The sequence below is a fragment of the Podarcis bocagei genome (assembly GCF_964188305.1).
Source record: "Podarcis bocagei genome assembly, chromosome: 7".
NCBI lineage: Eukaryota > Metazoa > Chordata > Lepidosauria > Squamata > Lacertidae > Podarcis > Podarcis bocagei.
Genome location: NC_138132.1, coordinates 71,798,227 through 71,825,502, shown reverse-complemented (window position 1 = coordinate 71,825,502; position 27,276 = coordinate 71,798,227). Strand labels below are relative to the sequence as shown.

The following is a 27,276-nucleotide window of genomic DNA, read 5'->3' as shown; positions in this document are numbered from 1 at the left end:
GGGCGTGGTGGAATGGAAGTCAGAACATGTGCCTGGGAAGAAAGTGTTCTGCGGATTCCCCCCCTCCCCTCTTTTTGATCAGGAGAAACAATTATGCACCAGTGATCCCCCTGCCATGAGGTCTTTGCACAAAAGTTGCTTGGCTTTGGAAGGAGAATTTGGTACAACCAGCCAGGGAACCTGGTGCAACTGGGGTGGTGTGGGGAGGTGGTGAAGTGATACTCAAGTTACACTGCTCATTCTTACACAGAGGCAATCCCTACCAGGCTGAGTATGGCTTACTCTGTAGGAGTTGCATGGTACACAAAAGGGATGAGGGTTGTGATCACTGCATTGCAGGAGGTTGGGCTAGACAGGGGTCAGCAAACTTTTTCAGCAGGGGGCCGGTCCACTGTCCCTCAGGCCTTGTGGGGGGCCAGACTATATTTTTTTGGGGAAAAGATGAATGACTTCTTATGCCCCACAAATAACCCAGAGATGCATTTTAAATAAAAGGACACATTCTACTCATGTAAAAACACACTGATTCCAGGACCACCCACTGGCCGGATTTAGAAAGTAATTGGGCTGGATCTGCCCCCCGGGTCTTAGCTTGCCTACCCATGGGCTAGAGGACCCTTTGGGTCTCTTCCAACTCTACAACCCTGTGATTCTATAAGGGGACCTTTTTCAATATGAAGGCCACATTCCTACCTGGACAACTTTCCAGGTGCCACATGCAAGTAGCAGATGAGGACGGGGCAAAGGTGGTCAGAGCAACGAATATTAACTTCATCTTTCACATAGTTTACAAACACACCTCGTCCATTTGGGCAAGCAAGAGGCATTACCAGAATTCAATGACACAATCAAGCCAGGCAAAAACACTCAAGGAGGATATGAAGCAGACCACTTAGGGGTGTGGTCTGGGGAGAGTTCCAGAGGCCATATAGAGAAGCCACAGGCCACATTTTGACCTCTGGACCTGAGGTTCTCTATCGCTGATACATGCTAACATGAAAGCTGCCTTGTACTAGGACATAGCCTCTTGAAATCCTTCACTCTGTGTGCAGGCAGAGAAATTGGAGAGACCATTTCACTGAGATTCTCCATTTTGATAATGCTCACCCTCCTGCCATCCGCGAAGTAGTATGGAGCAGCTTTCTCTATGAGAAGATCTATGAACTGGGACCAGCAAAAATCCTTGGCTGAGGAAAGCAAGGATGATAAATAATGATGTCAACTAATCCTATTGCTCAAAAGTAAACCCCATTGAGTTAGATCACTCTTACTCCCCAGTAAATATGTATGCAAACAGCAGCTGTAAATGATTCTGAAAAATACTGTGTTCACTAGTTGGCTGAAAAAACTTACCTTCTTCCTGCCTTTCAAATATTCATTTGATTAAAAAAAATAAAAATTCACAACTTGGACAGTATGATTTTGTTATATGGAGGGCATTCAAGAAACAGGGTGCTACAGAATAAGAGGCACCTCCATATATGTTCTCTGGTCTTTACAAGCAAAAGAGAGAGAAAAGAAAGAATAAAGTGTGTGCTTGTGGAGGTTTGCTGAACTAAAGCACTGAAGAATAAGGAAGGATGGATCCATTCATTTGTCTGTCTGTGCCTGCTTTGAATGTGCTCATTCCTAAGTCCATTTCTGCACTACTCTGCAATTTAAAAAAATGCACCAAAAATCACATTAATTTTCAACACACTGTTTCATAAAATACACACTTGTATGTCTCGTCTCTATAATATGCGCTCTGGTACATTTTGGGGGAGCTATAGTATCACAACATTGGGTGATGTGCGAAAACTGATGAGTAACTATGTTCTAGTAAATATGTTACTTTGGGAAATGCAAATTGAGATGGTTGATTTAAAAATGCAGGTCATGAGAAAGCCTCCTGTGACCCAGACTGAATAAATTATTGTACTCTGCATCCAGATGCCTCCCGTTTAAGTCTTATTTTAAGTCTCTTAAGCTCAGTGTTGTTTGGGTTGATCATCAGCCCATACTCTGCAGTCTTCCAGGATTCTTCATAACGTTTTGCTGCAAAAGAGGACTGAGCAGTTTGCAGGAATGCTTTGGACAGTGCATCCCCATCGTGATCGGCAGCAATGATGGTCAGAGCCAAAGACTGTCCCAGCTGAAGAGCTTGGATGTACCGCTTGACCGCCAGTTCCTCCTTGGAGGTGGACAAGAGCAGATGTCCCTGCAAGCAGTAGTCCTCAATCTGAGTCTTCAGGCTGTTCTTCCCGTGGTTGGAGATCACCTTGTCCATGTCCGTCAAAGCCTTATTGTAGTCCTTCAGGTGGGCTAGGCAAACAGCACGTTGGCGGAGATATCGTGGATTGCCATTACTTGCCAAGATGGCCAGTGAGTAGTAGCCAACAGCCTTTGTGTAGAATTGCTCCTTCACCAGTGCATTTCCTTCTTTGGAAGCAACCTAGAGACAGGAAGAATATTGGTTACCCCCAGTCCAAAATTAGGTTCTTTTCTCAGAAGTAAGTCTGACTAAAGAGCTGTAGCTCAGTGGTGGAGTATTTGCTTTGCATGCCGAAAGTCCCAAGAAGTTGGCTATGAAGGGTTAGGGTATGTTTAGCCTGGAGACTGTGATATGAGAACCATCTTCAAATATATGAAGAGCTGTCACATGGAGGATGGAGAAAGTTTGTTCTCTGCTGCTCCAGAGGGTAGGACCCGAACCCATTGATTCAAATGACAAGGAAGGAGACTGTGACTAACCATTAGGAAGAACTTTCTCACAGTAGGAGCTGTTTGATAGTGGAATGGACTCACTTGGAAGATGGTGGACTTTTCTTCATTGGAAGTTTGTAACCAGCGGTTGGATGGCCATCTGTCAGGGATTCTTTAGCTGTGATTCCTGCATTGGACTAGATCAGGCATGTCCAACAGGTAGATTGTGACCTACTGGTAGATCACTGCACGTCTGTGGTAGATCACTGGTAGATCACTAGCTCTCCCCAAAGAAGCTCAACAACTTTGGCTCCCCTAAAAAAAGATTAACATGTTTGACCTGAACCCCAGAAAAACGGGGCTTTCCTCCTCCCTAAGAAAAGCTCAACAATTTTGACCTGAACCCCCAAAAGGGGGTTAGGTCACTGCCAGTTTTTAACTCTGTGAGTAGATCGCAGTCTCTTGGGAGTTGGCCACCCCTGGACTAGATGAACTTGGACATCCATTCCCACTCTACAATTCTATGATTCTATAATTTTAAACTCTTGAATTTCTGGATAACACTGGGCATTCCCCCTGTCTGTTTTGCATAGATGTTGCCCCAGGATCAATCCCTGGCATTTTCAAATGGGACTGAGAATACCCCGTATCTGAAAACTCGGAGAGGCACTGCCAGTGGGTGTAGACAATACTGAGCTAGATGAACCAATGGTTTGACTTGACCTAAGATAGCATCCTATGTTCCTGTAAATTCACCATGACTTTACTTCCTAAGCACACATGCTTAGGATCCAATAACTCATGATGCTTTCATTTGAAGAAAAATACATAAATGAGGACCGTGTGCTTTTAAAGTTGCTTGTACGACACCACTATTGCTCTCGGATAGTATGCTCTATGTCATCTACTAAAGGGAACACAGAATTCAGCCTGAAGTGACAATTTGAAACCAATCTGGATTTTCCACGCCAAACACTTGTGAGCTATGCAAGAAGAGGTTTAAGTAGCCGTAGCGACATTTCTGCCAGGGGTGGTGGGTGGGGAGGTCAGCATGTACCAGCGCAAATTAAGGCAGTAATTTGGTTGTTTTTTCTCCTTCTCACAAGTTTTGGATGTCTTTTTAGAATCCTGGGGCTGATGAATTAAGCTCTCTGTGAAGGGGGTGAAGCTAAAGTGCCTACTGGATCTGGCCAAAGGCGCATCTGATCTAACATCATGCTCTCATAGTGCAAACTGGAAGCTTTGAGTAATATTCTGAGGAAATGGAGGAAGGATCACATTGTAGCTAATCAATCACAACATGCAAAGGATACAGAAAATCCAGTTGCACCATACTAAGACCCCAACTGCACTATACATTTAAAAGCAGTATCATACCACTTTAACATTCAACACATGTTGAGAGTTGCTAGAATACCCCTATTCTTCACACACAGCTACAATTCCCAGAGCGGTTTGAGAGACAATCCCTCTTCTCAGGGAGCTCTGGGAATTGTAGCTCTTGGGGGGGGGTAGAGAGTCTCCTAACAACTCTCATCATCCTTAAGACTCATGTAGTGCCATAGAAACACAAGAAGTTGTCTTCTATCATGTGAGAACATTGGTCCATCTAACTCTGTAATGTCTAGACCAGTGTTTCCCAAACTTGGGTCTCCAGTTATTTTGGGACTACAATTCCCTGACCACTGGTTCTGCTAGCTGGGGATGATGTGAGTTGTAGTCCAAATACAGCTGGACACCCAAGCTTGGAAAACACTGGTCTAGACTGGCTCTCCAGGGTTTCAGATGGACTTTTTCAGCTCTAATTGTAGATGCTGGGAACTGAACACAGACCTTCTGCATGCAAGGCAGATGCTCTACCACTGAGTGTTGGACATCTCTAGGATTCCAGACAGGGGACTGGAAGCTGGGCAGGAAGAGGAAGATTCAACAGCAATGGAGGTGAAAGAGAAATAAATATGGAAAAAGATGGATTTGAACATTCTAACTTGGAATGTAAACGGACTGAATAATAAGACTAAGAGGAATAAAATTGAACATGTTGTAAAGAAGCTAAATTTGGATGTGATATGCCTCCAAGAAAGACACATTGCAAAGAAACATAGAATAATTTTGATAAATCGAAGTCTGGGAAAGGACTTTGCAACCTCTGATTTAACAAAAAAGAGAGGAGTTGTAATGTATATAAAGCCAGAGTTGGACCCCCCCAAAAAAACTATTTAAAGATGAACAAGGAAGAATATTGATAACTCAGATAACATCACGTGGAGAAAAAATCTCAAATATTTTATTACGGGGACCAAAGCCCCCACAGCTCCTAGGAGTTAGCTCTTTCCTTCCATTTCAATTCATGAAGGACAATCAGGAGACCTTCATTAGGACACCGTGGCTCTAATGGATTTCTCATTACTGCTCCTATAGCACTCATAAACGAAAACAGCGCTTTCACCACACTGCTGCAGAGCAAATGTTTAAGTAATAAACAATCAGGACAAATAGGGCATTGCCCCACCACTCTGAATCTTCACTCAGCTGGTCACTTTTACTTACAACCAGTCTAGAGGGTGGCATTGCCCATCCTCTTCCTTCTTTGTCCCAGCAGAACTCAGCAGGGAGAAGGACGGGGATGCAACTAGAATGGCTCTGCCTCTAGCTTAGGACCATTAACTCCAATGGGTCTACTCTGAATGCATCCATCCTGAAGTAAATAATGGACCCATTGAAATTAATGGACATGACTTAGATTAGATCTATTAATTTCAGTGGGTCTCCTCTGAGTAAAAAAAAGGGGGGTTAGTTGGCAATCCTTGTTTTGTTGTTGTTGTTTAGTCGTGTCCGACTCTGTGACACCATGGACCAGAGCACGCCAGGCACTCCTGTCTTCCACTGCCTCCTGCTGTTTGGCCAAACTTGTGCTGGTAGCTTCGAGAACACTGCCCAACCATCTTGTCCTCTGTCGTCCCCTTCTCCTTGTGCCCTCCATCTTTCCCAACATCAGGGTCTTTTCCAGGGGGTCTTCTCTTCTCATGAGGTGGCCAAAGTATTGGAGCCTCAGCTTCAGGATCTGTCCTTCCAGTGAGCACTCAGGGCTGATTTCCTTAAGAATGGATAGGTTTGATCTTCTTGCCTTATTCTACTCTTTACCAAAAGGACCTCATCCATGCCTTGTGTTCTTGAAGGAGTGTGGCATTGTGGTTAAAGTGACTATATCACTGGCTATATTAATAGAATCATAGAACTGTAGAGTTGGAAAGGACCCCGAGGGTCATCTAGCCCAACTGCCTGTGATGCAGGAATCACAGCTAAGAAGTCCCCTACAGATGGCCATCCAAAACCCCTCCAATGAAGGAATCCACCACCTTAAGAGGGATTCTATTCCACTGTTGAACAGCTCTTACCATCAGAAAGTTCTTCCTAATGTTTAGAAAGAATCTCCTTTCTTGTCCTTTGAATCCACTGGTTCAGGTCCTGCAGGAGAAAACAAGCTTGCTCCATCTTCCATTTGGCAGCCCTTCAGATATTTGAAGACAGCTATTATCTCACCTCTCAGTCTTCTCTTTTCCAGACTAAACATACCCACCTGCCTCATTCTTTTCATTCCACACTGGAACAGCAGCTCTGAATTTTAAAAAGAGCTATCGCTGAAGACTTTGACCAAGGCCAGGGAAATGCTTCATGTTTAAACCAGCTGCCAGTAAGTTCCTTTATTGCATCTCACATCTTACAGCTGGCAACGCGAGCTGGAAAGAAAATTGCTTCTGTTAAAATTACTGCTAATGCACACGGCAGCCTAATTTAGCTCCCAAAATATCAGGGCAACTGGAGGGATGCCAAAATAACTTGTATAGTTATACTGATTTTTTGGTTGGTTGCTGATTGATGACTGTAGGGGATCAAGGCAGGGGGCTCTGGGGTTGAAGGTCTCACTCCTTTTTCCATGGGGCAACGGCTGGGACTGGGAAACAGGCCCACTGTTCAAATTTCCCATAATGTCACAGGCCAGGGGTGGGGAACTGCAGGCCTGAAAACTGCAGGCAGCCCTCCAGTCCTCTCTATCTGCTCCCTAGGGCACACCTCCTCACTTGCTGTGCTTCACCCCTTCCCCAATAGTTTTCCCCTGGCTGCAATGTGTCTTTAAGCCTGGCTCATGCCTTCTGGCGTGACCTGGGAGTCATTGAGAGATACAGTGCTTAGAACAGTCCTGTGTAACCTGGGAGTATCAGGGTTGGCACCATCACTAGACAAAACAGGGCAGCTGTTGGTGGCAGAGGCATGCAGGGCTTGCCAGTAAAATGGACTTCTGCACAGGTGTCAGAGCTGAAGTCAGATGCAGGTCACCATGAACGAGGCAGAGTGCCATGCCACTGAAGTTAACACTTCCCAGTAGGTCTTGCCCCTATGGAACTGTTTCCAGGACTGAAGGTCCCTGCCTTCCACCCCTTCTAAGGCTCCTCGTCTCCCAGCTGTTTCTCAAGCAGTCTCAGACTGCATCTGCCCACCTATGGCCTCTGTTCTGCTCTCCCCATTATTCTCTGTGTTCTTGCAGACCAGGGTGGAGGGGAGCTTGTCACAGCAGGAGAGGGATTCTTCAGCTGTCTCTTTACCCCCCTCCTCTGCTGCAGCCTCAGAGTCTGAACTGCTCCCTGTCACAGTTTCCTCCTGCTCACTAACCCCTGTTGCCCCTTCAGCACCCAGCCTCTTCTCCCAATCTTCTCCTTTTGACCTTTCCTCAGTTTCCTACCACCAATCCCCAGGCTTCGAGCCTTCCTCCTCTGGAGTTTCCCTTGGGTTTCCGGCTGGTGCCTGCCACCACTCCACTTCGTCCAGCCAATCCCTGACATCATGCAAGAAAATGTCTTGGGGTGTCCCTGAATTTACTGTCTGGGACTCTCCCAAAGCCACACATGTCTCTGAGCCACTCGCCTCACCAACCCTGCTTTGAATCCTCCTTGAGTGTGGAATGTGTCCTTGAATTCTGAGAATGCTCCCTAACACCTTGGGAGGGGGAAGGCTTGCAAATCTAGTTTGCTAGAAATGCAAACCTCTTAGGGAAAAGGCAGCTAAATGCATGTAGCTAAGAAACATTTCGCTTCTAAGTAAGGAGTCACTTTGCCCCCCTGGAGTAATGTTCTTGGTCGTCCTTTTAACTCCCACATTAAGTCGGTGATTGGCAATTAGTTCTTAAAATCTCCCAGCTTCTTTCTCCCAGAAGAGATATGCCCCCTCCGACTGCCTGCCTGATTTAGAGAAGAGAGGTTCTTTGCCTCAGGGATTGATAAATTAATACTTGCTTACTTAACACCCTCCCGCTGGCTTGCGAGGGGTGCATACAAAACAGTCCTCTCCAGGCCCTTTATTTATTAAGCATATCAGCACACAACACAGGGTGGTGTTTTTTGTGGCTGTTTTTTTTTTTAATAGGGAGGGGCTGTTTTGTGTTTGTTCAGGCCAGCCTGATTCACAGAATCCACAAACAGCTTGTTTGTTTTTGAAAAAGGGTGGGTGTCACTTGCAATGGGAGAGAACAGGATCAGGGGAACAAAGCCAACATCCTGGGTAACCTGAACAGGTATCATCTGGGAGAACCAGGATGCGGGATCTCTCTTTCACCTCCAAACTGATATTGGTGCAATCCTGAGCAGAGTGAGTGAGTGAGAGAGAGAATGAATGCAGATGAGGTCCCAACTCCCTTCTACCCCAGCCAGCATGGTGAACAGCATGGTGAATACAGAACATAGGAACAGACATGATAGGAGTTGTAGTCCAAAAATATGGTGATGAGGAACCTGTGGCTACTCTATACATTGTTGGGACTTTTCCTTTGGCCCCAGCTGCTCTGGACAATGGTGAAGGACAGGGTTTCCCAAACTTGGTTCTCCATCTGTTTTTGGACTACAATGCCCATCATCCCTGACCACTGATTCTGCTAGCTAGGGATGTTGGGAGTTGTAGGCCAAAACAGCTGGGAAGCCATGGTCAAGGATGATGGGATCTGCAGTTCAGCACTATATTGAGGTCCACAGGTTCTCCAGCTTGCATTGTTGAAGAGATTGAGAATCTGTGACCCTTCAGGTGTTTCTGGGCTCCGACTCCCATCAATCCTACTGAGGAACACAGAATGTAGGAACAGAGTCAAACACGATAGCAATTGGTGTCCAGCAACATCTGGAGATAAGGAACTTGTGGTCCTCCATGCATGATAGGAACTCCAAGTCCCATCAGCCCCAGGCAGCTTGGACAATGGTCAAGGATGATGGGAGCTGCAGCCCAACAACATCTGGAAGGCCACAGGCTCTCCATCCCAGATCTATCTGTTCAAATTTTCTCTTGTTTCTCCAGCATATCTCCCAATATGATAGTGTTCAACTAGATGAGTTGATAACTTCAGCTGAAAAACAGACATCATTAGCATCAATCAGGCACCTTTACCTGAGCAAGGCTTTGCCGTTGCTTGGTGTCCAGGAAGCTCATCAGGTATCCTATGTCTTTGTAGTCATTTGTGGCCAAACTGGCCAAAATATGGGCTGCGACATTCATGTGGCTCTTCTTGGCCTGGAGCATTCCAAAGCGAGCATTGATGCCATCACTGGGTGCAGAGTGACCAAACTCTCCCTGGAGGTGCGCCAGAGCCTCATTGTCTCTCCCTGCCAATGAACATCAATAAACTGGTTACCAGGATAGGCTAATATAGTTCTTGCTTCTCTCAGTTTCTAATGTTTCCTTCTTAAATTTCCACATCAATTTGAACTTAAAAGGAAGAAGATGACATTCTCACGAAAATTCATCAGAATCTTAGCATGCCTTTCCCTTAACATGGACATTTTAGTACAACCAAAGCAGAATAGAGTGGTATTATTACTTTCCTCTGGTCACTATACTTCTGATGATGCAGTAAATGGCAGCTGCCTGCCCAATGGATCTCTGAAGGGCTCCATGGGAATATTGGTATCAGCCTACCTTACAAAACTGTTGTAAAGGTGACTGACATGAGACATGCGCATGCAACATACTCTGAACATAGTAAATTGAAATGTGCGCCCACATTTCAAACTGTGATTTTAATATTCTGTGCACTGACACAAAGGATTTTTCCATTAGAAAACCAGTTCATAACTGCTGTTGATAAAATAAGGAAGCTTTTGGAACCCCTTCGTGATCAGAACAAGAAGAAGCAAAATGGGAAAGTTATTTTCTCAGTTTCTCCCTGCCCATCAGGGAAGCTCACCTGGAGCTTATTTTGATGGTGTTCCATGTGGCGCTTTGTCCTGGATCTTAGGCAAGTCAATCAAAAAATCACTTTTTTTTGCGTTTTTGTTAAAACGTTTGGAGTGTCCTGGTTTTTACTTTTTGAAATATAGCAACCCTAGATCATCATCACCATTCTGCTTAATGTCAGAATAGACTTCGAAGCTATTTATGAAGTATAGAAACAAGCTACAGAAACATTACAACCTAAACACCCACAATTAAAATGCACAACAATAACGCAGCAGTTCAAACAGGAGACTCAGGTGAAGAGATCAAGGGAACACCTGGGTAAACAGCTGCATTATCGAAAGCCGGCAGAATGCCAATGCTGATGAGGCCTCTTCCATGTTTCAGCAGGGAGCGTATCCTGCAACACTGGGGCTTCCACCCTATCATGAGCTGATAATCATCACACCTTGGCAAGACTAACCAGGTTCCATTTGTTGCTAAGAAACAGTGGGTGACAGTAATGCCAAATAATGAGACGGTACTCCAAGATGTTTGAAAGTTCTCTTACCATCAGCGGCTAAAAGGTCCACATAAAGCGTGTGACTCTCTGTGTCCTTGCTCTTTATTTTCACAAGCAATGCCCCAGCTACAGCGAGGTCCTTCAGTGTATCTCCAACGGGTGGCTCTTTGGTAGCAATGAACTCCGAGAGCCTAGTCCTGCAGTGGTCATACAACCACTGATGGATCAACACCTGGGCCTCCTCCTTTAATGAAAGAATTTCTGGAACTGCTATGGCTGGGTTGGCTCTTAGGGCTGAGGTCAGATCGTGCACAGCCTCCTATGTGGATAAAACAAGAGTAGTTTTTGAAAAGCCTGCTAATTGTTTGCACAGCTCTGGTTGGTTTATATCATCTGTTGTCATGATTATCAGTTGTCTCCCATCCACAGGCTTGTGGTCATCCCTGGGCACCTGGGCCAGGACAATGGGGAGGCTGCCTCTTCTTCTTTCTCCTCCTCCTTGCAGTGATCTGCTCACACCATGGCCTGGCTTCCCCTCCCCTCCCCCCCTCTCCTTGCTTGCTTCCTCCAGCGCCATGGGCTTCCCCGCTGCCTCCTGCTAGAGCAGCCAGAGTGAGGAGGAAGAAGGTGTCAGGAAAAAGCACCAATGCAAAAGCCAGCTCCAGATGGCTGGAATGCAAAACAGGATGTTATGTTTTGCAGATGTACTGTTGGGGAAAAGGTGGAGCCTATTCTCTGTACTGAGCACTGGATGTTAGCTCAGAGTGTCATCTGACCTGTGCTGGAAGTACAGGGGAGGAGTATGTGTCTCTTCTGATGGAGTCTGAAGGGAGCGGTCGCATTTCTATGTATTGCTGAGTGACAGGAATAAAACATGTAAAAAGGACTCCTGTCTGTTTCATTTCCCCTCCCTGGGGGAATGCAGGGAGGAAGAGAGAGAAGAGAGAAGCAGAGGGTGTGTTCTTTCTCACGTCTAATGAGAAGAATCGCCGGGTTTGTTTACCTAGCCTGCCGGCAGTCGCAGACGGAAGGTAAACACAGTATCTCACTCAATTGCCTCGGGGGAGGCCAGGTACCTCTGACTGTGAGCGAAGATACTAACAGAAGGGACGGCTCAGCAGCCTGCGGGTAGGCCTCACAGCGGCCTCTGCCTGTGGGGAGGAGCAATAGCACAGTCGTGTCAGTGTTGGTTGTGTGTGTGAGGGGGAAGGATGAAGAGTCATTGGTTCAGGAGTTGGTTCATGCCAGGGCTCAGCACCATGAGTTGTTGTTTGGAGGCTCCGGAAAAAGGTGCTGGAACTGTGCTCCAGCACACTCTGGCTGGGGGGGGGGAGCCCTGGTTATCATTATCAACAACAGCATTATTTGCATTTATTTTCCACCATTTTCTTCAAGGAGCTCAAGGGCTTACAATGACTCTGTGAGGTACGTCAGGCTGAGAGGCAGCAACTTGCTCAAGGTCACCTCTTGCCTTCCGTTCTAAGTCATTGTTGCGACACCCTCTTGGCTCAGCGCACAGTGCGCACAGACCAGTCACTCTCCCCTAGATTGGCTTCTGCCCTGTACCAGGTGTTATAAGATACTCCTGTGTGCCCTTCAAAATCAAAGGAGGCGCTAAAAGAGTTTAATTAGCCAGAGCAAAAGTATTGTGAGCTAATTTCTATGCTTCCCCTGCCCGCCTGCCCTGCTCAAAGCCAAAATGACATTTAATTATCTGCCTTTTCTATTAGTTTGGTAAACAAAGGACTTTCTTTTCAATCCCGAGGTATTAAAGATGCACGCAAGATGCATGCGACAGGGAACATTAAAGCCTCTTCACTGTCATGCGCCTGCTATCTCGGAAGGCAGATAAGCTAGCCATCACAACCTTCCCCATTAAGACGGGCCACTTGGGGGCTGCTGATACAGACACAGTTTGCATTTAATGGTTGAAAGGGGGGGGGAGGGTTTTCAAAATGTTAATCCTGTTTAACCTTTATCAAAATATCCCTTTTTGTCCCCTTGCAGGCCTTTATGGGATTTAGCAGAGAGAGAAAGGAAAGCCTTTATAGCTCAGTCAGATCTTCTCTCTCTTGTTGTCCCTCTTATTCTTCCCCTCCTCTTTCTTCACATAATTATCCTGGCATGACCTGAGAGCCAGTGAGTGGTGCAGTGGTTAGAGCAATGCTGCACAACTCCCCCTCCCCCCAAAAAAAATCAGAGTTGGCACCGCCATTTGGGATAATTGGGCAACAGAGGTTGGGGTCCTGTTGGAGGGCAGAGATCTGTCAGCCCCACCAGCCCAGCTGACTCCCAGACTCTGACTGAGAGCATTGTCTTGTCCTTTGCCTCAGCCAGCAATAGCAGGGGTTGGTCTTGATAACCCTTGGGGTCCCTTCCAACTCTACAGTTCTATGATCCCATGGTTCGTCTTGGACTGTCCTTGTATCCACTAGGCCAGGATGGGGAAAACCTCAGGCCCATGGACCAAACGCAGCCCTTTTTGCCTCTCTGTTTTGCCCTTCATACTTTCCCTAGGCCACACACCCCTCTGAGCCATGTCCCTCACTAGCCTTGTTCTGCACCCTCCTTGAATGTTTTTCCCTGGCTGGACTATGTCATTGAATGCTGATTTACACTCCTTGGTCAACCCACTTTCCCCTAACTTCAGGTGAAGATCATCTAATCCAACCCTCTGCAGGAATATACAGAGGTCCAACTTGCAACCCTGCAATATCAGCACCATGCTCTAACCAACTGAGCTATGATTCTTCCTCTGGCTCAAAGTCTTGTTTAGTAAGTACCGTATTTTTCGCCCCATAGGACACTCCGCCCCATAGGACGCACCTAGTTTTTTGGAGGGAAATAAAGGAAAAAAAATTCCCTTTATTCCCCCCCCCCCCCAAAGCAGGTTGGGGAAACAGAACCAGGTCGAGGAACAGTGGGATGGCGGTGCTGCGCCTCCCTGCTGTCCCCCGAGCTTGTGGGGCTGGCCGATGTCTGCCCCGCGCGAGGGGCGCTCTGCATCAGGTCGCCCCCCCCTGCGGGGCCGGCAGGCTGCTATCCGCAGCGTGGGGAGCCTTGCTGGGAACTCCTGCAAGGCTCCCCAGCTGCGGATGTCTGCCTGGCGAGGGGGCGCTCTGCTTCAGGCCGCCCCTCGCGCCGGGCAGCAGGCTGCTATCTGCAGCATGGGGAGCCTTGCCGGGAACTCCGGCAAGGCTCCCCACGCTGCGGATGTCTGCCTGGCGAGGGGGGCGCTCTGCTTCAGGGCGCCCCGCCCGCCGGGCGGCAGGCTGCTATCCGTAGCGTGGGGAGCCTTGCCGGGAAGTCCAGCAAGGCTCCCCACGCTGCGGATGTCTGCCTGGCGAGGGGGGCGCTCTGCTTCAGGGCGCCCTGGCCGCCGGGCGGCAGGCTGCTATCCGCAGCGTGGGGAGCCTTGCCGGGAAGTCCGGCAAGGCTCCCCACGCTGCGGATGTCTGCCTGGCGAGGGGGGCGCTTTGCTTCAGGGCGCCCCTTGCGCCGGGCAGCAGGCTGCTATCTGCAGCGTGAGGAGCCTTGCCGGGAACTCCGGCAAGGCTCCCCACGCTGCGGATGTCTGCCTGGCGAGGGGGGCGCTCTGCTTTAGGGCGCCCCGCCCGCCGGGCGGCAGGCTGCTATCCGCAGCCTAGACATCCCTGCCGGACCTCCCGTAGGGCTGCCTAGGCTGCGGATGTGTTCCTGAAGCCTGGAGAGCGAGAGGGGTCGGTGCGCACCGACCCCTCTCGCTCTCCAAGCTTCAGCAAAAGCCTGCATTCGCCCCATAGGACACACCCAGATTTCCCCTTCATTTTTGGAGGGGAAAAAGTGCGTCCTATAGGGCGAAAAATACGGTAAGTAAGTAAGTAAGTAAATAGAAAAATAAAACCACCCCGTTCTTACCTTTTTCTGGTTCAGAGCTAGATGAACAAATCCTTTCCCACTCAGTGCCTGGGCGTTTGTGGGGTCTTCTTTTAGGATGGCATTGAAATCGAATATGGCAGTTTTCTTCAGCCCGAGATGCCCGTAACAGCGGGCCCTGCTAAGAAGCGAATCGACAGCATAACCTCCTGGAGCAAAACAGAAAGCGTGCATGAAAATGAAACATTATCAGTGAAACATTAATGAAAATTGCTTGCACAAATGTTACATCAGTCAAAATGCTGCATATCAGGAGAAATTTGCACTAAAATCCTTATGAATTTTCATGAGGATCGTAGGTTTTTTGTTTGTTTGTTTTTGCTTTTTGCAAATTGCTGCTAAATGTGTAGAAGTGAATTTAAGATTGGGGAAATTAGTGATTGGAGAAGTGAATTTGACAGATCCTTACATGCCTAATCTGAGATAGAACCTTCTCCATCATCCTAATTAATTCTGATTAGTACTTGTTAGGATCTATCTAAGATTAGTATTTAATAGCTGCTTTTTCTGTTATTGTTTTTAATTTTGCATTTTGCAGTTCAAGGTGGTATGCATGGCTTCTCTCCCTTTCTCCATTATATCTTCACAACAACCCTGTGAGGGAGATGAGGCTGAGAGAAGCAGTGACTGGCCCAAGGTCACCCAGTGAGTTTCTTGGCTGAGTAGGGATTTGTAACCCTGGTCTCCTAGTCCCTAGTCCCAAGGCTTTAACTGCTGCATGGACAGGATGATGATGATGATGATGATGATGATGATGATGATTGGAGGTGCCCCGGCTCTGCTGAGCCCCAACTTAGGCACAGGTTCACCAGTTTGGTCGAAACTAGACCTAACACCCATTGGTTCCTTCTCTGGGCTCTTGACTGCTTCTCAGTGACTGTCAACTGACTATCACACGACCCAGTTTGAAAAGACTTGTTGCCTCAGCAATCCTCCCTGCGAGGTACAACAAGTCTCTTCCATGATATGCTCTAGCTGCAAGCAATTCGGGTAGACAGGGGTGCCTTTTATCTCCCTGAACAAAATGGAGCTTTATTCTTTTGCAGGAACTCGTGCCATATGCCCAGGGCCCAGAAAACAACCAATTCTGAACCTGGCATCTGGAGAAATAACAGGCAGACTTTTCAAATATGCAAAGATAGCAGGCAGATCTTTCAGATATTTGGGGCCCAAGTCATTTAGGGCTTTTAAGCACTAACGTGAGTATCTTGAACTGGGCCCAGAAAGAACTGACAAATGCAACTGTTTTAAAATGGGGGTGGGGGGGGTTACACTGACATTTAAATTCTACTCAGTATTGATCCTGAGTAGATTCCAATGTATAGTTAGCAGAGTAACAACTTAAACACGTTGCAGGATTCTCCCCAAAATAGACCAGAGGCATTCCATCCAGTAGAGCTTTATTGCTACTGAAGGCAAATGAGCATAATAGAAGAAGAAGAGTTTGGATTTGATATCCCGCCTTTCACTCCCCTTCAGGAGTTTCAAAGCGGCTAACATTCTCCTTTCCCTTCCTCCCCCACAACAAACACTCTGTGAGGTGAGTGGGGCTGAGAGACTTCAAAGAAGTGTGACTGGCCCAAGGTCACCCAGCAGCTGCATGTGGAGGAGCGGAGACGCGAACCCGGTTCCCCAGATTACGAGACTACCGCTCTTAACCACTACACCACAAATCCAATACAGAACACCACACCACACCAAAGGAAAAGAGATAGAAAGAGAGAGAATGAAACCCAGGCTCCTTCTGGCCTTACTTTTATAGTTAGCATGACCTTGACAGAAAGAAATAACAGAACCAGTTTAAACCAGCTGAACTCAGCTTCTCTGAAGGAATAATCCAAACATCATGAACCTTCTGCTTGTTTCTTTCACATAGAGAAGCTTCCATAACCCTCTTGAATTAAGTAGAATAGGAAAGATCACTACGCTATCAGATCAGTGCTTTCTGTACTAAGAAATGCAAACTGACATATATGAGATCTGAATGCAACCCCAGGCAGTAATGTGGCTGCTATGATCTGGAAGCCATTAAAGTTCCCTTGCCGTCTTCAAAGGCAGCCCCACAAAAAGTGCATTGCAGTAGTCCAGTCCCCATATATATATATTCAAGAACATGGGGAATTAAAAAAACCTGTAGAAATAAAGGAGGAGAGACAGGTTTTGCACATTAGTATTGACCTGCGTGCCTGGTTTTGTGCAAAGTTGGCTATAGTGGGGTGTCTCACCTGCTGCGGTGATGGCAAAGGAGAGGTAGACGATGGCTTCTTTGATGTAACCTCCCCCTTGCTTGTTCTTTAGGATCGTCATGGCCCTGGAGTGACAGTGGCTTTGCAACAATGCTCGATCTTCCTCTTTTAAAATCTTCACGACCGTCAGGAGGCAGGAGGTCTCCCCAGTTTGGGTCATTTTCTTGAGCAGCTTCAGTAAAGGAAACACAGAGAAAAGAAGATTCAGCATGAAGATTTAGGGATGACTCATAGAACTGTCGAGTCGGAAGGGAACCCCAAGGGCCATCTATAGTGCAGGAATCCCAACTAAAGAAACCCGGGCAGATGGGTGGATCTGTCCATTCTGAGTTTCGGACATTTCTCATTCCCTCGCCTCCTGTCTTAGGTTCGGTTCTCCACATTTGCATGTCAGTTTGCAATTAAAAAAATAAATAAATTCCGTTGAAATGTGTCAGCATTTTAGTGCAAACTTCTCCTAACTACAACTTTTGCAAGCAATTTTCCCCAACACCACATATTTAGATGCACTACATTTATTATTCACACTTCCCCCCAATACACACATTTTTGGATTGGAGAAAGGCATTGCAAAATGTGGAGAAGTGTGAATTCTGAAGGATGGCTGTATTTCAGTTCAGGTATTGTTTTGGAAAGAGCAAATCGGGTGCATGCAGATAGTTTCTGGGAAGCGGGGTAGATAGAGTAAAATTTCCAGCAGCTGGGAGCAGAGATTTCATTGCCCCATCTAACTCCTTTCCCTTTCCCAATATGCCTGGAAAAAGCAGATCCAATCAAGCAAATTCCTTACAGATTATAGGATCTTTTTTCAGAGTTGTGATGTGTTAAAATAGCACAGGATTAAGATGTTTTTGTTAGCTCTCCAAAGCCTAGACAGCCATGCCCTTGCATGTAAGCCAGGGCTATATGTCTTAGAGCATCTCTACAAAAAGCAGCTAAAATAGGTTCCTATGCGGACACTGTGAGTTTCTGCGAGTCCTAAGCAAAGGTGAGAGTGCCCTCTGCTGTTAAGTTATAGGTTGTTCTGAACTAGCTTTCCAAAAGTCAACAATCTTAATTCATGGCCAAAGGATGTGCGTTTGATTTTTGATTTTTTTTTTTTTAAAAAAATGCTTACTATGCCTACAAGCACTTTGTGGATGAGCCTTGCAAAACTTCCTTTTTTGAAGTAGTCCAATGGTTCACCACACACCTGGATTTCAGAATGGGGATTTAAGACATAGCAGGAATGGGGAATTCATAGCATCTGTAGGGTACCACACTGGCTGCTTCTGGTCTGCTCTGACTGGCAGCCCCTCTCCAAGGTCTCAGGATGAAGACTTTTCCCTTGCCTGCTACTTGACCCTTTTAAGTGGCAGAGTCAGCGACTGAACAATGCAATGCAGATGTTCTGCTCCACTCTCCCATGTGATGAGCTGTTCATATAGTTTAGGTCTTAACTGATAGATTGAAGACACTGGGTTGTATTCAATTGAGTCCTGCACAGAGTAGACCCATTGAAATGAATGGGGCTAAGTTGGTCACACTCATTAACTTCAATGGGCCTATGCAGAGTAGAACTACCATTCTGGATTATTTCAGCTACCATGCAATGGTTGTGTGATAAAAGCTAGTTATTATAGTGCTTCATCATTTGGAGTACAGTCACTCAGACAGTGAACGTGTCTCTATTTCTAGGGTAAGAATCAGTTGTGGGCTGGACTGGAAAACCTGACCAAGAACATATTATGATGGCATTTCAGCATATCTAAAGAATAAGACTGAGGAACTACAAGAACATATCATACACAGTTTAGAGGGTTTCTTTTTCACTTAGATTATTCCATGGTTGTTCACACACTGTGGATATATTATTTTGACATACGTTCAGTTTGCATGTTTATCTATTTCAGTTGTTGCATTATAGACTTTTTATATTTGGTATTCTCATAGAATCATAGAATTGGAAGGAATCCCAAGTGTCAGTAGTAGAATCCCTGATAATCACAGCTAAATAATCCCTAACTTGCAGCCATCCAGCCTTTGTTTAAAAACCTCCAATGAAAGATTGTCCACTGCCTTTTGTTTTCTGGATGTTTGTCTCTTCATGTGTGTGTTTTTGGTTTTTTTTTTTACTCTAAGATTCAACCCCATTTTCATGTAATAAATGTTGTTCACATATCTATGGGTATCAAAATTGTTAGGTTTTCTGTCTATATATAGTGATTGAAAAATTCATTTCACTCTGTTATCCTTTATCATTTTACCTTGTTGCTTCCTTAGTGATGATTTCCCCTTCTTTTGGCATGCCTTCCCCATCCCGCTGCTCTTACCTGGTTGCAATCGTATAGAAAGCCTTTCTTCAACTGAAGCAGAGCCAGCCTGACCAAGAAGGCAGATCTCTGGGAGGTTTTGGAGACAGCCACCAACAGGACCTTGTGAGCTTCATCTAATCGATCCATTTGGTACAGAGCATCAGCACTGAGGAGCTGAGATGTCTCATCTGAAGCATCCAGGTCCAACAGGAGAGAAGCCAGCTGATGAGCTCCAGATGCATCGCTGGAAAAAAGAGGGGGGAAGTAGGGGTGTTGCCACAGATTATCTCTCTTTTGTTCTCTCACACTTGTATATTAGGTCTTTCCAGTATCCAAACAACATGTCTACAGTAGCCCTGAAGGCAGCCCAAGAAAGATGGACAGCATTATTTAGGTCTCTGCAGGGTGTGCAAAGCAGTGTGTGCAAAGCACAAGGAGAGGCTTAAAAGGCAAGGAGAACAAGGGATATTCAGTGTTATGTTGGAGGGGGTGCCAGGAAACAGGGAGTTATATTCACATGTGGTGGGGGTGTAAATATGTACTGTTTTTCCGGCAAAGGGTGTTTAAGGAGATAACAGAAATCACTGAGTTAAAGCTGACCGAAGGTCCAGAGGCAGCATTATTATCAATTTACAATGGGGTGGAAGGTTCACAGGCTATGAAGGACTTGCTCACAAATTTATTGACAGCTGCATGAAAGTGGAAGGAGCAAGCAGAATGTAAAATGGAAGAATGGTATAAACAGGTGTGGGATATAGCTATTAATGGTAAATTAACATGTGCTATTAAGGTAAGACGGGGAATATGCAGGAGAGTTGATTTTGAGGAGATATGGAAGGTGTTTGTAGAATGTGTACCATTGGGCGGGGTAAAAATAATAATAATAAAAAATGGAAAGGGGTCAAACCATCTCAAGAGGTGTTGAAATTTTGGGAGGTTGGATAGTTATAATGGAATGGTCTCGGTGGTGGGGTACACATTTTATTCTTATTTATTTATGGTTATTACTTTGTCAAAATAAAATATTTTTTAAATAAAAAAAAGGTCAAGGAGAGCTTCACACGTGCAATGGAGAAGTGCCCAAGAAAGGGTGTTGGCCTCATCCACCTGTTAAAGTCAGCCTGTGGATGGGTGGGGAGATAAAGATTTGACCCAATGGGCCAAAAAGCTTCCCTACTCCAACACAGGACATTGCAGGTGCCACCAATCTGCTGAAAGGTGCCTGAAACACTTTTCCAGGCCTAGCAACATATTAACCTGCCTTATAGGTATAATGATGCCAGATGGACGTCTGGTTGAGTGTGGCATAGCAGAAATGGCCTCCGTTTCCAATTTGGGGAAGCCTGCTGAGTCTAATTTGGCCCGCAGGGCAGAGGTTCCCCAGCCCTGCACTACAATATCAACTCATCTGTCTTTTAAAGCATTGGCCTAGTGATATTTGCTTACCCTTCTTTCACCTGGAATCCATCCAGCCCTCTTGGTTTGTTCTGAAGGGGAGTTGTGCCCCTGGGGTCTCGGTTCCTTTCCAGGATCTTCCTTGCTTCCTCTTGTAGAACGATCAACAGGAAGCCCCTCTGGTTCCACGGTATGTAGGACTTGATGACAAAGCTGGTCTCCTCAAATCTAAACCTACAGGCAGTGATGTAATCCAGGGCGGTCAGGTAAGGACTACTGCCCCAAGATCGGATTAAGCCACGGCCACAGAGAGCCTTGATGCAACTGCTGGGGTGTGGAGAGCTGTACTCTATGATCTTCTGGAAATCCTGAAGGGCTTCTGCACAACGTTTGTCATGGAGGTGGCAGAACCCCCGGAGGGCAAGAAGGGTGTTGTAATAGGTCTCCTGCTCAGAATCCAGAAGGTGGTTGCAGATTTCCAAGGCACTCTGGACACTGCCCTCCAAGAGGAAGCAGTCTGCCAAGCGGACATTTAGTTCGCGCCTGGCGCCCGGAGAAATCTGAATGAGGAAGTGAAGGGTTCGGATCACTGGGGAGAGAAGCTCCTTGCCACTGTCACTCCGGACTTCAGATCTGGCACGCACAGCTTCTCTGTAAGCAGCAAACTCCAGATCCAGGGCTGCTCTGGCGTGTTTTTCTATCCTCTCAGCATCCCCAGTGGTGAAAAGGGCCTCAAAGCGCCTCGCTGCCAGGCTGGGGTTTGCCTCAAAGGCAGCTGTCATGTCCTGCATCATCTCTGCCACCTTCCCGCCCTGAGAGAAGTACGCAGCAGCCCTGTCCATGAGGAGTCCAGACGCTCTTTCGTCCCAGAATGCACCACTGGCTGCCTCACTGTAGGCAGAGACACCTTCCTTGCATTTGTGCTTCTCCAAGAGGTGGGCTGCCTGGGCATGGGAGGTGTGGATGTCTTCTGGTGAAATGGCAACCAGGAAGTTGTAGCAGTCACTCTGCCAGTTTTCCAAGCCCCCTTTGCCGCAGCGAGTCTTCTCCTGAAGTGAGACGAAGTCAAAAAATGCCTGGATTATCCGCTGAAGGTGCTCCTTTTGCCGACTGCGCACAAACTTCACTGTCTCATCCCGGCGTTCCGCAAAAGCACGCAGATAACCTGTGACGCCATTTTGGAAGTGGGTCCGCGACAGCAACTGGGCCAATGCCCTCGTGAGGGCCAGCTCCACACAAGGCTGGGCGTCCACTAGAGAGTCGCATCGCCGCAGCACTTCCTCATAGCAGCCCAGTTTGAGCAGGGCCTCCATCTTGCAGAGAGAGGCGGCCATGTTGTTGGGGTTGAGGGTCGAGAGAAAAATGGCTACCATTTCGACGCTAAGTGACGTGTAGTTCAGGCCGCCATACTGAACCTTTGGTATGGGGCCGCCATCCCGACACCACTTTGATAAAGTGATCGTCACTTTGGCACGTGACTCTTCTCCCAGGGAAGCCACTTTTTCGACAGCTGTTGGGACGCTGCAGCTGAATGCAGCTGTGTAGAAGGCAGTGGCAAGTGAAGGGTCATCTGCAGCCAATTGTTGCTCCGCCGCATCACAGAGCTGCATCGCCTGGTCCTTAGAGGACATGGTGCCCTCTCTGTTATCAGCAACCATGTTTACTCCACTTCCAGGCCTGGTTTTTAAATATATATGCTTTTAGAAAAACAGATAGAAAAATGTCAAGACTTACCTTGTTTACATGGCTGCAATCCATCAAAATACATCTGAAGGAGTCATAAGGGGTCATAAGAAGAGCACTGCTGGCTGTTTTCTACAACACCCTCTCTCACCTGTTTCCATCCTCCATCCCAGCAAGCAAAAGGCATTATCAGAGTCCAGGGACTCATCCCAGCCAGGCAAAAATACTCAAAGAGGGTGTGAAGCAAGGCTGGTGAAGGGTGTGGCCTGAGGAGAATTCCAAGGGGCAGACAGATATTATTATTATTATTATTATTATTATTATTATTATTATTATTATTATTAATTTTATTATTATGATTTATATACTGCCCTATACCCAGAGGTCTCAGGGCAGTTCACAGATAGGTCTGGAGAGTCATATTTGACCCACAGGCTGGAGGTTCCTAGAAGAAGTGTGTGTTTTTTTCTTTAAAAAAATGTTTAGAAGCTGCCATCGGAGGTGGTAACAATGAAACTGGCCAATCACCAAGCTAGATTCCAACTCCTGCCCCACACATTAAACACTCGCTTCTGTCTGAGACTCAAGAAACACCATAACAGGAAATGAGGCCGCCATCGGGGGTAGCAACGGAACTGATGGTTCACCGTGCTAGAGAAGAAACAAAAAATGCGATTTTTAAAAAAGTTTCTTCTTCCGTTAGATTCACAATACATTTAGGGTTATGCGTACCCCTGCATCCCCCCAGAAAAAAGCAGTCTAGAAGCATAGAATTGTAAAGTTGGAAATGGCCCCAAGAGCCATCTCGTCCAACCTCCTGCAACGCAGGATCCTGCCCACAGTCATCCCTGGGTGGGCTCAAACCACCAACCTTCTGGTTAGCAGCCAAGCACTCCAACCCATTGCACCACATGAAAAAAGAAGAAGACATAAGCTGTGCTCTTGCCGGAGCTTCAGCTCTGAGGAATCTTTGGATAATATGTCCTGCCCTTGGATAAATTTAATTCCTCTACCACAAATGGGAGAGTTTTGAGGGCCCAGTTGCCAAGAGATCTAAAGATAATATTGGTAGAGGGACGCACAACGCTCTCTCCTGCTTTTGTTTATGAGGAAGAGCACCCAGTTCCATAAAATTATGCTAGAATAATGCACCCATGCACCTCCCCTAATTTTCTATCTTGGGGTGGGGGTTGTAAGCAGGGACTTGCATATCCTCTGAGCCCTAATAGGCAAGTGTGGGTTTTTATAGTGGGAGGGGGAATCCTCTTCCCATTTATCTGGCACCTTCCTCATCTGCTGATGGCAGTGGGGGGAAAATCAGAACAGAGAAAGCAAGAGTCTGTCAAAGGGGTGGGGACTCACATTTAAGAAAAGCGGTTGCGTGAATTCTTGGCTGGGGGTTCCTGGTGGCCCCCATCCTGCTTTCACTGGAGAGAATGGATACCTGTTTCAGGCTGTGTCTCCATCGTAGAACTTGTCTCCCATAAGCAGGAAGGCATTGGGGCGGGGGGACGAAGCAGGAGCAGCTCAGGCAACCACATGCTCAGCTGTTTCCCAGGAGACAGTAAACACTGCCTCAGACTGCTTGGTCCCAGCAGGGAGAGAGAGAGAGTGAGAACATGAAAGGCCCTGGGACTTCAGCCAGAGAAGCAATTTGTGTCTGTGGGCGGTAGCTGAGTGGCAGACAACATGTTTTGCATGCAGAAGGTACCTGGTTCAATCCCCAGCATCTCCAGTTAGGGCTGGAAATGTCCCCTGTCTGAAAGCCCAGTCAGTGTAGACAATACTGAGCTACATGGATTCATTAGTCTGATTTGGTAGAAGACAGCCTTCCTATGTAGATCCACGTACACAGATAATGGGTTTTATCTAATGTTGGTGCTACTCAGAACGGACCCTTCAACACTAATGGACATGCTACCTCTGGTCCATTAATTCTGATGAATTAATATACAAACCAGGACACAATTATTCTTTGAAATTTGCACTACCCTGAATTTTGCAATTTCGTTCTTCAAGCAATGTGTACAAAAGTACATCAGAGGAAAGTGTGCAGTTTAGTTAAAGCAGCACACAACAAATGCCCCAAATTAATCAAGACTGCATACAAAAAGGTGTAGATTAGGAGAAATCTGCACATAGACACTGATAAATTTTAATGAGAATTTAAATTAAAAAACCCCAAATTGTGGAATAAATGCAGAAAACTGCACTTCAGATCAGGAGTGCCAGCTTAGCCCTGCGACCGTGGATGCCCAGGGCCGTGGACGCCATGCAGCATGCATGCCCCTGGCATTGAAATTTGTGGGTGCCTAGCCCCTTCATGGGGAATTTTGTGGGTGCTCGGGCACCCAGGGCCCCAGGGAGCTGGCACCTATGCTTCAGATAAAAAGCAAACAAACAGAAAAACCATGCCTAACAGTTATGCCCATCCATATATGTGAGCTCAGTGTACAATTCAAACAAATTACCAACATGTTCTCTTGGCAAATGGTATGTTCCAAAAACTGTGTTTGCCTTGAATGTGAACTTAGTGGCAGAGCCAACTTGACAATTTTCTTACAATTCCTGCCCCAAGCCACTGCTTTCACTTAGCTGAGTTTGTGTCTGGTTTTCCTACTTGACTGGGAGTGGCGGGGTAGGGGGAGAGTTAATTTTAAATGACTTAAGAGGGGTTCATTTTCTAGGTAGGGGAAAAACAGTGGGTGGCTGAAGGGTCAAGTTGCTGACTTCTTCCCATCTTGAAAACATCCCCATTGACGTGAGCCTGATGAGAGAGCTGTGGCCTAAAAGAAGATTAAATCATGCTGTAAGCCACCCAGAGTGGCTGGGATAAATAATAAAATTATTATTATTATTAAATACAGAAAGTGAAAGGTTGTCTACAGCTAAAGCTGCATTCAGGTGGCAGTTTATTCCATTTTCCTAATGTTTCCCCAACTGTTAAGTTCCACATTATATTTGCGCTTTCACACGATGCAGCAGCTGGTCTGAACTATAGCGGAATATAGTTCAAGTTTTGGCAATCATTTCCATATTCTTAGCAAATGGACCTGGAAGCAGATAGCGTGGAAATGAGCAGACCCATTCAAATAAATGATGTAGGTTACTTTCAGTGGGTCTACTGTATGGAGACAACTCAGAGGAACAACAGCAACATCAGGCATGCAACTTACCAGAATTTCCTACACGATCCGCCATGGTCAGGTAATTGTGGTGAGGTGCTTCTCCCACATGGCTTGAGATTCTTGCATTCAGAATATCTCCAAAACTGTATCAGAAATAGAATGAGAGAGGGAGGGAGAGGAAGAGAATACAGTTCTCCAAAACCCTGGTTAAATATTAAAGCATGCTACAAGGTATTTCTTTTGTCACTGCGCAGACCATGAATTTTTTAAAAGGAGGAGGCACCCAGGTGGTATGATCATTGTCACACAGAGGAAAGAGAGCTTTCGCCCTTCGATGGAAGCAGAAGTGGTGTATCCTAGGGGTGGACTTCTGGGTTATCTGCCAGGGCTACCTGCAAGTGGTAGGCATGGCCAGAAGCAAAAGTGGACAGGGCAAGGCATGTGAATTTTACCTTGCGTACAGTGGGCACAAGTACAGCAATTTGTGTGTGCTCATCCCTCTCTGTCCTCCATCTGGGCAAGAAAGAAACACAATCAGTTATCAAGGACCAAATAAGCTGTTCCATCTCAATCAATTTCTGCACATGTCTGTGACACCTTCCTCTTTCATCATAGAACTATCTGGCACCTGACCACTCAAACCATCTCAGGATTTTTTTAAGAACATCTTTGGATTTCACCACACCAAGCCTTCCTCTGGGGGCACTGAGCTGTCAGAAAGTAGAAACAGAACTTTCCTAATCTTTCCCTACCCAGCATCATGTAGTGGTTAAGAGCAGTGGACTCGTAATCTGGTGAACTGGGTTCGCTTCCCTGCTCCTCCACATGCAGCTGCTGGGTGACCTTGGGCTAGTCACACTTCTCTGAAGTCTCTCAGCCTCACTCACCTCACAGAGTGTTTGTTGTGGGGAAGGAAGGGAAAAGGAGATTGTTAGCTGCTTTGAAATTCCTTAGCATAGTGATAAAGTGGGATATCAAATCCAAACCCTCCCCCTCCTCCTCCTCCTCCTCCTCCTCCTCCTCCTCCTCCTCCTTCTTCCCATTAAATTCATAAAGAACATAAGAACATCCCTGCTGCTTCAGACCACTAGCTCATCTAATTTAGCATCCTGTGCTCAAAGTGGTCAACCAGTTGCCCCAAGGCCAGTTTTGCATGTGTTCTAACATAAATTTGTTTCAACACATTCTTCACATGTGGATTTAAATATATATATATTACATTTATGATAAAACTGAGTGCATTTTCACATAAAATACAGATCTTTGTATGCATTTCCCCTTAGAATTTGAAATAAATTTAAAAATTTAAAAATTGTCCAGTAGCACCTTAGAGACCAACTAAGTTTGTTCTGGGTATAAGCTTTTGTGTGCATGCACATTACTGGACATTCCCCCCCCCTCCCCGACTGCATCAGACCAACATGGCTACCTACCTGCACCTTAGAATTTGGTGTGACTTTGCCCCTTTGTATATGGTCTTGTGCATTTTCCTCTACAATAGCATATTTTTGTATGTGTCTTACTATATAGAGATGTCCACCACTGCAGGTAGATGACAATCCAAGCAAAGGGTAGGTCAGTAGTTTCAGGAAAGCAAGTCACGTACAATCAGCACCTTGGAGAGGGACTTGGATGCAGGTTTCAGGATGACTTTTTGTGTTCCTGCTGCTGAGCCAGAACATGCAAGTTGTTTCAGCAGTGACCTGGTGAAACAGGCAGATCTTTACAGGCTATGGTAGATATCAACTGAACTAGAGCCCCCACCCCTCTGAATGCCACATCTGGCCAATTAAAGGGCCGGTGTCTTCTTCTGCAGCCAATGACTTCTTTCAGCCCTGTCATATGGCTGTTTCTTTTGGGCTCTCTTGAGCCTCCAAAGGAATCTGTGGACCAGTCATTAGAGTCTGGTAGCAGAGATTCAGGGTTCAAGGAAGGAGTTCAAGTGTTCAAGGAAGGAGATGCCGTTCCAGTGACCATGACTCCATATGGAATGAACCAGGAAGTGGGTTCATCTCTACTTTGGGACTGCCATTGTCAGAGGACTCTAGCTTCAAGGATTCCTGGTCTGGAGCAATTATGGCATCCTTCCCACACCCTCAAATACACACATTTTTGTATGCTTTCTCCCTGCTAAAATATGCAAAATCGTGCACATCTCCCCCATAAAAAATACTCACTTTTTGTATGCATTTTAAAAACAAAACTGCATCAAA

At 46.3% G+C, this 27,276-nt stretch overlaps 1 protein-coding gene across 5 annotated transcripts; it reads right to left on the bottom strand.

Annotated features, from left to right (window-relative positions):
- Positions 1-1,576: 1,576 nt before the first annotated feature.
- Positions 1,577-25,169, bottom strand: TTC34 (tetratricopeptide repeat domain 34). 5 transcript variants are annotated; one of them, XM_081201428.1, is made up of 9 exons: positions 25,112-25,169; positions 22,087-22,201; positions 20,304-21,929; positions 18,876-19,101; positions 16,543-16,735; positions 14,300-14,466; positions 10,451-10,721; positions 9,115-9,329; positions 1,577-2,434 (listed from the first exon to the last, which is right to left on the bottom strand). In XM_081201428.1, exons 2-9 carry the CDS (start codon positions 22,101-22,103, stop codon positions 1,913-1,915), a joined length of 3,237 nt encoding a protein of 1,078 aa, XP_081057554.1. In that variant the 5' UTR covers positions 22,104-22,201; positions 25,112-25,169; the 3' UTR covers positions 1,577-1,912. The 5 variants fall into 5 exon arrangements, with proteins under 5 accessions (XP_081057554.1, XP_081057552.1, XP_081057553.1 ...); XM_081201426.1 differs by lacking the exon at positions 25,112-25,169 and adding an exon at positions 23,298-23,464; XM_081201427.1 differs by lacking the exon at positions 25,112-25,169 and adding an exon at positions 23,380-23,464.
- Positions 25,170-27,276: the final 2,107 nt, after the last annotated feature.